This window comes from Cajanus cajan, chromosome 9 (assembly GCF_000230855.2).
Source record: "Cajanus cajan strain Asha chromosome 9, NIPB_CcT2T_4, whole genome shotgun sequence".
NCBI classification, from domain to species: domain Eukaryota; kingdom Viridiplantae; phylum Streptophyta; class Magnoliopsida; order Fabales; family Fabaceae; genus Cajanus; species Cajanus cajan.
The window spans coordinates 55,375,889-55,387,216 of record NC_138525.1 but is presented as its reverse complement, the minus strand read 5'-3'; the positions used below and the strand labels follow the sequence as shown (position 1 = coordinate 55,387,216).

The following is an 11,328-nucleotide window of genomic DNA, read 5'->3' as shown; positions in this document are numbered from 1 at the left end:
CGGGCTTGTAGAGCGAGGGAACGCCAAAAAGCTTCCCAGTTTTACGAAATATATAAAAGCACGCTTCAAAGGTTTCTTCTTAAATCCTTCCTTTTACTGCTTTCTGTGTGCATATTTAAACTGTCATCATGTAGATAGTTAATTTATAATTGCTTAGAATAAATAGGGGTAATTTAGTAATTTTGTACTATTATTTTTAGAAATAATCTGTCATAGGGAACCCGAAAGGGGCGTTGTGGGGTGCTAACACCTTCCCCACACGTAACCGACTCCCTTACCCAACTCTGGTTGTAATGGTCGAAGTTGATTTATAAAATCAATTGCCTTATCCCTTTTTCCAATGTTTTGAGTAAAACATTGGTGGCCACTCCACGAACCCTTCCTTTTTATGAAAACCGCTAATCCATGGAGGGTCCCGCTTGGGATTAACATGGATTGGTGAGACATTTAATAAATAAATTGGATAAGATCGACAAGGTCTCAGTTTGAGAACAAGTCGTTCTAATAATCCAATACATTTTCAAAACTAAAATAAAAGCGAGCTCGACCGTCTTCGCGACCGCCGAGGCCCGTTTGGGCCGGTGACGACACTGTAGAAAATCCAAATAATACAAATATCTGGAAAAATTAAAAAATAAAGAAGACACAAAACATAAATGAGACTCCCACTAAACTAAGGTACTATAAGGAATTACTCCCATATGAGCAGTGTGCTCATGAAAGACTTTAGGCACCAAACCCTTAGTAAATGGATCAGCTAGCATAAAATTAGTCCCTATATATTCTATAGAAATTTGCTTATTCTGAACTTTTTCCTTAACAACCAGAAACTTTATATCAACGAATTTTGACTTGGTTGTACTCCTATTGTTATTGGAATAAAGAACTGCAGAGTTATTATCACAATAGATTTTCAATGGCCTTTCAATGCCATTAACCACACGTAAATTAGTGATAACATTTCGCAGCCATATCCCATGGTTGGATGCCTCAAAACAAGCAATGAACTCCGCAGCCATGGTTGATGAAGCTATAATAGTCTGTTTAATAGACTTCCAAGAGATAGCTCCTCCAGCCAACATAAAGATGTATCTAGATGTGGAGCATTTACTGTCTTGACATCCGGCAAAATCAGAGTCTGAGTATCCAATGATCTCTAAACTGTCAGACTTCTGATAAGTGAGCATATATCCTTTTGTTCTCTTCAAATAGCGCATTACACGCTTTACTGCTTTCCAATGCTGCATCCCAAGATTACTTAAGTATCTTGATGGAATCATACTTGGGAATGCAAGAGGTGACACACTCAAAGATCCAAGAGGAGTTGGCTAGACATGAAGGTTTGGGCCAGTCAGGGCCCAATGGGCCTGATGGGCCTGGGAAGGCCCATGTTGAACTTTTCATGGGCCATATTTTGTTATAGCTATTTTCATATGTTTTGTATACATTATGTTAGTATAGGTATCATATATTTTGGTCTTGTATTTTGGACCACATAGAGTAGCATTTTAGGTTTTAGGCTTGTTGGGCCTAGTTTTGGGCTTCATGGGCCTTTGGGCTTTTGGTACCCAATATTGGGCTCATTCTTCTCCTTGTATTTTTTCCTATTCATTGTATTCATTAGACCATTGTATTTTGGTCATTAGATTAGGGTTTAAGGAAGTTTAGTAGTTCATTTGAATTAGGACAAATTAGGTTAAATTTAGGATGGATTTAAGTTGCATTTAGGTCACACTTTTGGCACCACCTTGGCTACACAAGTGTGACACCGAAATGCAACCCTAAATACATACTAAATTCAGCCTAATTCACATTTAGCTCTACATGACCGGTTATGCACATGTGACACAAGGTTTGAATTCAAATTTGAATTTGAATTCAAATCTTGGCGCCAACATGTGACCTATCATGTGGCGCCAAGTGTCTCCTCCTATTTTCGGTGCATTATATGTTCCCTCCTAACACATTTTGTATTCACTTTTGATCATAATAGAAATTTGTGAGCCATTGGCCGAGTTTCCTCTCTCAAAAGTCCCTTAGAGTTCATCTTCAAAACCTTAGGATTTCACCTTAGAATCCTTCTCTTTGAAGTGTGCTCTCCATTGATGCTTGAGCTTGGATGCTTCCCTCCTAGTTCTAGGTTGAGTTCATCCGTGAGTTCTTAGCTTATAAGTGTTCTTGAGTTGAAGAATCAAGTCTCCATTGAAGAAGATCCGGCCTAAGCAAATCCGTGGAGAAGATCATCCATCACTTCTCCTAAGTTTGCTATCATATCTGCCCAAAACTCCCACTATAAATGCAATATCGGGACGAGTACAAACTTGAGCATACATTAGACTTCCCATAGCTGAAGCATAAGGAATCTTTTGCATCTCATTTCTTTCAAGGTCATTATTAGGGCATTGTTTGAGGCTAAATTTGTCTCCCTTGGCTATAGGGGTATCTCCTGGTTTACTATCTTTCATGCCGAATCTATCTAAAACTTTATCGATATAGTTCTCTTGTGATAACCTTATGATACCATGAGAACGATCTTTTAGTATCTTAATACCTAATACAAAAGAGTCTTCACCAAGATCGTTCATTTCAAAATTCTTTGTTAAAAATCTCTTGGTTTCGTGCAATAAGCATATATCGCTGCTGGCAAGCAGTATATCATCGACATATAACACTAAGAATATATATTTACTCCCACTAAACTTATGATAAACACAATCATCAACTATATTTGCCTCAAAACCATATGAGGTAATAACTTGATGGAACTTGTGATACCATTGACGGGAAGCTTGTTTGAGACCATAAATGGATTTCTTTAGTTTCCATACCATGGACTTTGAGTCACCAGACACAAAATTTTCTGGTTGCATCATATAAATCATTTCTCCAATGTCACCATTTAGAAACGCAGTTTTAACATCCATCTGATGGAGCTCTAAATCATAATGAGCTACGAGTGCCATTATTATTCTAAAAGAATCCTTTGAAGAAACCGAAGAAAAGGTTTCTTTGTAATCAATGCCTTCCTTTTGAGTGAAACCTTTAGCAACTAAACGAGCCTTATATCTCTCAATATTACCTTTTGAATCCCTCTTGGTTTTAAATATCCATTTACAACCAATAGGTTTCACACCTTCAGGTAATTCAACGAGATCCCAAACATCGTTGTCTTACATAGATTTCATCTCATCCTTCATGACATCAATCCACTTTTGAGAGCTAGAACTTTGCATAGCTTGACAGAAGTTGATTGGATCATCCTCTGTTAAACCAATGCCATCCTCATGTTCTTGAAGAAACACAATGTAATCATCTGGAATTGCACTTTTCCTTTCTCTAGTGGATCTCCTTAATGACTCTTCTTGAGATTGTTGAGCTTGCTCTATAGGTATTTGAGGGAGAACCTCAATATTGTCTTGTGTAGGGACAATGTTAGGAATCACTCCATGATTGTCACCTATTACTGGGGTAGGTACTGGAATAGTAATAGGCACGAGGACTTGATCACTGTCAATGACAGGTTTTTCCTCAAAGACAACATTTCTTATGTTCTCTTCCTTCCCAAACTCAACATCCTCAAGGAATCTCGCATTCCCCGTCTCAAAGAATGATCTAGTAGTGGGATTGTAAAATTTATAGCCCCGAGAGCGTTCATGATAACCAACAAAATAACAGCTAACAGTCCTTGACTCCAGCTTGCTTTCATGTGGCCTATAAGGACGTGCTTCAGCCGGACAACCCCAAATGTGTAAATGTTTTAGACTTGACCTTTTACCCGTCCATAGCTCATAAGGAGTTTTGTTAACTGCTTTACTTGGTACCCTATTTAGGATGTAGAATGCAGTCTTAAGCGCTTCTCCCCACAATGACTCTGGTAAGGAAGAATGACTAATCATACTTCTCACCATATCCTTAAGAGTCCTGTTTCTACGTTCTGCAACACCGTTCATGCTTGGTTTCTCAGGCATAGTATACTGAGGAACGATGCCACATTCCCTTAGGAAAAGCGCAAAAGGCCCTGGACGTTGTTCACCTGATCCATCATATTTACCGTAATATTCACCACCACGATCAGATTTGACGGCCTTAATTTTCTTTCCAAGTTGAAGCTCAACTTCAGCTTTAAAAGATTTGAAAACATCAAGGGATTGGGACTTCTCGTGAAATAAAAATAGGTAGCCGTACCTTGAATAATCATCTATGAACGTAATGAAATATTGTTGTCCATTCCAAGATGCCGTAGGGAATGGTCCACAAATATCTGTGTGAATTAATTCCAAAACGTCCTTAGCCCTTTCGGCACCTAATTTTCTAGAATTTGTTTGTTTACCCTTAATACATTCAACGCAAACCTCAAAGTCTGACAAGTTTAAAGGGTTTAAGAATCTCATCTGACACAAGCCTCTGAATTCTCTGTTTAGAGATATGGCCTAAACGCTTATGCCATAAGGTGGCTGAGTTCTCATTTATTTTATGCTTCGTACCACGAGAATCAATGTTAAAATTTTCTTTATTGGAACTAACTACATCTAGTAAGTATAAATTATCAATTAAAGAACCAGAACCAACAACATTTGAATTTTTATAGAGGCTAAATTTATTATTTCCAAATGAACAAGAAAAACCAAATTTGTCCAAACTAGAAACAAAAATTAAAATTTTCCTAAAAGACGGTACAACAAAAGTCTCAAATAAATCCAAATGAAATCCAGTTTTTAACTGTAATCTAAATGTTCCAATAGCCTCCACTGTGACCTTGTTGCCATCACCCACATATATAAATCTTTCATTATCACTTGGCGGTCGGCTCCAAAGGCAACCCTGCATGGATACACTAATGTGAGTAGTAGCACCAGAATCTACCCACCAAGTATCACGTGGTACAAAAGCTAAATTAACTTCAGAACAAACAAAAGAGAGAAAATTACCTTTCTTTACACGTCAAGAGGCGTACTTGGGACACTCTTTCTTCATGTGCCCAGGCTTCTTGCAGAAGAAGCAAGTAGGTGTGTTCTCATCCTTTTTGACTTTCTTTAGTTGAGAAGTCCTTTCTACAACATTCTTATTATTCTTTCTCTTCCTACTCTAAGAGCTTGACGCTAAATGAGCACTTTCAGTCTTTTCTCTTTCCTGCCTTTCCTCCTCTTGCACACAGTGAGAAATCAATTCATTCAAGGTCCATTTATCTTTCTGAGTATTATAACTCACCTTGAATTGTCCAAAGTGTGTAGGAAGGGAAATCAAAACTAGATGCACGAGTAAGTCATCAGACAGCTCTAACTTTAATGCTTTTTGTTTTGACGCGAGATTAGACATTTCCATAATGTACTCCCTTATGTTTCCTTTACCTTTGTATCTCATAGAGATAAGTTTAGCAAGCAAACTGCTTGCATCAACTTTCTCATTACTGGTGAAATACTGCTCAACAACATCAAGGAAACCTTTAGCATTTTGGCTTTCAGAAATAGAGCCCTGAAAAACTTCTGGAACAGATCGCTTCATGATCATCAAACACATTCGGTTTGAGCGTTCCCACTTTTCAACCTTATCCTCATCCGGGTTTTCCGGATTTGGAGTGGGTTTCTCAGCCCGAAGTGCAAGATCAAGATCCATGCAGCCAAGAATTATCTCAACTGCTTCCTTCCAGGCCTTAAAGTTTGTCCCATTAAGCATATGTATATAATTAATTTGAGCAGATAAGTTAACAGCACTAGCAACAACAACTGTAATAGAACATAAAAAAAAATTTAATTTAATTACATGCTCACAGTAAAATAAAATAAATAAAACATGCAGATTATTTACATAATAGACCCATTACAAGATACCGAGCACAACATTAATTCTTTGTCTTTGGACATACAAATTAACTTGTTAGTGATACTCTCAATGCAACGATCAAATATTGACAATTAATTCTGTCAAATAATAGCCTTTCTTTGGACCGACTATTATTCACATGATTGTAACTTTATAATTGTCACATATTTATCATCACAGGCATGTTATTATTTGGCCAAATTGTGTCTTCCTTTGGGATGAGCACAAATCGCATAAATAATCTCATACTAACATCTATTGTAATTTTTTAATCAAATTAACTTCTATAATAGGGATTGCTTTGGCAATATATTACATTAATTTATTTAATTAAAAAATTATCAGACAAATTAATTAATAAAGAGGGTCTATAATCTGCCGACATTCGCACTCAAATTTGATATATAAAAAAAATATCAATTTAAATTTGAACATAATATCAATCAATTTTCAAGAAAATAATTCTTACGCGAATGCCATTAAAAAAAACTATAATGTGGAATTCAATATATATTAATTATATAATTTTCCCAAATATCATTTAATATAACAACAATGATTTTGACAAAAAAAACAAAAAATTCCCACTTCTGGTGGTACTCAAAGGATCAAACACAATATTATTTTTCCACTTCCGGTGAGAAAAATATTCTTTTATTTCATTGTTGCACAATTAACTCACTTCTAGTGAGAAAAAGTTTCTTTATTGCATTGTTGCACAATTAACTCACTTCTGGTGAGAAAATGTTTCTTTATTGCATTGTTGCACAATTAACTCACTTCTGGTGAGAAAATATTCCTTTATTGCATTTTTGCACAATTAACTCACTTCCGGTGAGAAAATTAAAAATTCAAAAAATTTCTACATTTGACAATGTCTTCAGGATCATTGCAAAATTGTTACATATACAAATTTATAACATTCACAAAAAATTATACAATTTCAAAAAAATTCTCTTTAATAAAAATTCAATTTTTAATCGATCTCTTTATCCGTATAATCAATTAAACCAAATTGAAGAAGAAGAAAAAAATGACCAACGCATTCAAATACACGTATTATCAATGAAGAGAGAAATTTTTTTTTTGTAACAATATACTTTAGAACCCCATAACCTAATAACAACGGCGGCTCTGATACCACTTGTTGGGATAAATTTCTTAAGCCAAATAGAAATTTTTCATTTATCAATATTAAGAACCGTTGTCTGAGATTACAGAGTTAATGTTAATAATACGTACCTGTATCCATTGACGTTGATCAAAAGGTTGCAGCGAAATAGTCTTTTGGTGCAATGATCTTCCTCAGCCAAATCACTAGATTCCTTGATGGGACTTGATGTTACTCTTCTGATGGGGAGACAGAGAGACGTGTGTTTCTGATTTGGCATATTGGGGACCATGACCATCTTTATGATTTTAAACCTATTAGGGTTCCCATGAACCCCTAGCGGGCCAAATCTGGTTTCCACTTATTTGGGCCCATATCAGTTTTTCCTGTTGGCAGTCTAAAGGCTCACTAAAATTAGATCACTTTTATTGAGCCCAACTAAATGTAAATAACTAATATAAATACTACAAATAATATATGTAGTCCACAATATTTATTAGAAATAAAATTTCTAACATAAAATACATTCATAAAAATTAGTCTATCATTTATAAAAATAATATTTAATTATTAGTAAATAATCTTGAAGTATCATCAGGCTATTTGGAGCTCTTGGATTTTGGCCCTTGTTTTGTATTTCCGTGGAGATATACATTATTCAAAAGTAAATACCAAAATGGATGTGCCTCCAAATACTTATCATTGCTTTCCCTTTTTGATATATTTATATATTTATTTATATAATTATTCTTTATTTTTTTATTATTATTATAGATTAACATCAATTAATAAATTATATTTATTGTATTGTTATTAATTTATGGATATAATCCATATTAAAGCTTCTAATAAATAATTGAACTATTCAGTAACTCGCCATTGAGAGGTTATTAGTCTTTATTAGTAAGAATATAGAATTTGTACTCCATTAATTAGTTCATATGTAGAAAAACATTTTATGTCTATCTTTTCACTTCTTACAAAAAAAAAAAAGAGTAATTTTCCTTCACACGTTCAAAAATAAAAGAAATGAATCCCTTATTGATTTTTAGACACGCAATTCTTTTTAAATCTTAATTGAACATGTTACAATATTATATTTTATGTTTTCCATTTACTATGAATTTTTAACCTATTCATCATTGTAGGAATTGCTTGGGTTCATTTGTTGGGATTGTTATTGATCTTCAAACTTGCAAGCCTTTCAAGACCCACTATCGATTAAATGTATGGGTTGCACTATGATCGTTGCAATTGATAGATATATATATATATATATATATATATATATATATATATATATATATATATATATATATATCATAAACATAATTATGTTTCTTAGTCATGTTCATATGAAGCCAAGGATGGTCATCTTATTTGCTTATGACCTAGCACTAGCAACAGCCCTGTGCGTTGCACTTATTTATGTTATTTCCATTACTTTGTAACTGATTCTGCCACCCATTGCAAAATGGAAGGTGTGAGTAATAGGTGTAGAACGTCTTTTAGGAGAGGCCAATGCACATGACGTCTTCAGCTTAAGACTTCAGTCCTCGCAGCGACATCTGCAGGGTACAATAACTGCACTGCGATAAAACAAGAGTGAGAGAAGGCGTCACCTCCCTTGATGACACCTGTTGTATTTTTTCATCTAGCGAATGTTTCAACAGGTCTCGTGGCATCTATCACAATTCTATCACCGAGTCCAAAATAACTTATTTTAACACCTCACTAATATATTTTAAAATGAAAAAATTATAAAAAGGTTATATTAATATTTTGAAACAAGATATTATTAAACAGTTAGGATGAAAAATAATAATTTTTATTTAAATTAATAAAATAAAATTATTGAATTATTTTTTATTTTAAAAAAATTGAGTAATTCTATAATAAACAAAAGATAAAAACTTCTTAAAAATTGTATATGTAAAAATGATGAATCATTTTTTATATATTATTATAGATAAAATATTAATTTTTTTTTTAATTTTTTTTATTTATTCAAGCCAAAAAAGTCTAGAATTAATTATCGATTAAGAGCATATAATATAGTTGTGTACAAAGGCAGATAAAAAAAAATAGTTCTTTATAATTTTTAATATATTTTCTTAAATAAAATAAACAAGAAAAAAGTGTATCATTTATGTACTGCATTATATTTATTTTCAAGTATATTTTTTTATATGTAAAAGTTTATGAATAATGACTAAGAATATTTATTGGTCAATTTTTTTTTTTAAATCAAGATATACTTAGTTAAAAATTTAAGATTAATCTTTTAAAATATTAAGATCTATTTAAAGGATTACTCATTGGCCGATATGCGTGTTACCTCAAGTGCAGGAACACTTTCACTCAACATTCAACACAAAACTGTTGTAGAGTAATTTAAAGTGGATTAATTTTATTAGAGTAAGTGTTTAACTTTATAAAGTGATTGGCTAATTAATACAACTCTATTAGTTAATTATTTCAAACAGTGAGTTTGTTAATTCAGTTGTGTAAAAGGTTATGTTGATTAATAATTTTAAGAAGATAATAATATATATTTATATTTTTGAAGAAAAATTAACGTAAGTAAAAATAACATTAATAGTGAATATAAACATTGTTAATAAAAATAATAATAAATAATAATAGACTAAGAATATAACTTTAAGATAAATAAAAATATCATTACAATGATAATATATATTATTAATTTAAAATAGTGAAAAATAATATTATCAAATAAACAAAATAAAGATATTCCCATATAATAATAAAGATAATAAATAATATTATAAAAATAAAAATACTAAAAAAAATATATTTATATTTATGCATTGTAGTATATGCCTAATTATTTGTGCTTGTTTCAACAATCAAATTGTTAAATTAAAAAAATTTAATATATATATTAAATTTATAAATCTAGAAAATTTAAAATTATATGATATTTTGTTATATATATTTAAATAAATGTATAGAAATAATTTTATGATTATTTATCAATTTGAATAAATAAAATAAAGTATTAAATAATTTCTAAAATTTTATAAAATATATAAACTTGATCTATATGTTAAAAAAATTTAATTTAATGACTAAATTATTGAAATTAAACATACACTATGGATTATTGAATGAAATAACTTTACTACAAGCTACTCTTAGAATAATTTGATCCCTCATAATATATATATATATATATATATATATATATATGTATATATATATATAAGGAGGAATCTACATACTCTATTCAATGATTAATATTTTATATCAAATTTCAACGAAATTATTGAATTAAAAGTTCTTAATGCATATATATTTATAAATTTTAAAAAAAATTAAAAATTATTTGATATCCTATTTTATTAATTCAAATCAACATATAAAATATTTTTAAGATTATCTATCAATTTAAATTAAAGAAACGAAACATCAAATCATTTTTTGATTTTTTTAAAATTTTACAGAGTTAATCTATGTATTAAAAACTTTTAATTTAATGGTTATATCGTTAAAATTTAATGTAGAACACAAATTATTAAATAGAATAAGTTTAGGTAGACTTACTCTTATAGAGTAGGTAGATCTCCTATATATATATATATAATATTTTATATAATATTTAATTGAAATATAAAAAATTGAAATAATTTTAGAGATTTTTATTTAGATTAATATCATAAATTTTTTTTAAAAATAATTTATTTAAAGAAATTCAGTTGTGACCTTGTCACCGTACTACGAGTAGAATTAATTAAAGGAAAACTATGATAGGAAAAAATTAATTTAAATAAAAAATAATAATAAACTAATATTATAAGATAAAAAAGTAAAATATATTAATACGACGATACTACATTAATAATCTAAAATAGCAGAAAATAATATTATAAAAATAAAAATATTTATTTCCACATATGTAAAAAGTCAATCTAATAATTAATATACATTACTATCGTACAAATATATTTATTATATATAATTAAAATTATATATTTATAGATATAAATAAATATTATATTTGAATATATAAATTATATTTAAAATTAATATATATAAATATTTTAAATATGTACATTATATTTTAAATTTATAATAAATAATTTATATTGTAAAGAGTTTTTTTTATAAATTATTTTAAAATATTAATATTTAATACATGATAATTATAATAAATAAAATCAAATTAAAAAAAGAAGTTAAGAAAATTCTTACAAAATACAAACTCTCTCGTTGAATAAAAGTTTCTAAAAACACTCTTATATAAAATAGAGGTTCACATATATTATATAAGGATTGATTTATGTATTTATTTTATGTTTTAATTATAACTTAAGAAATTAAAATAATTTTAGAGATTTTGATTTTGATTAATAGTTTAAAATAAAAAACATTTG

The 11,328-nt window shown here is 30.1% G+C and overlaps 1 protein-coding gene across 1 annotated transcript; it reads right to left on the bottom strand.

Moving 5' to 3' along the window:
- Positions 1–5,085: 5,085 nt before the first annotated feature.
- LOC145952188 (uncharacterized) lies at positions 5,086–5,818 on the bottom strand. The gene is made up of 2 exons (XM_083064412.1): positions 5,806–5,818; positions 5,086–5,723 (listed from the first exon to the last, which is right to left on the bottom strand). Exons 1-2 carry the CDS (start codon positions 5,816–5,818, stop codon positions 5,086–5,088), a joined length of 651 nt encoding a protein of 216 aa, XP_082920538.1.
- Between the last annotated feature and the right edge of the window lie 5,510 nt (positions 5,819–11,328).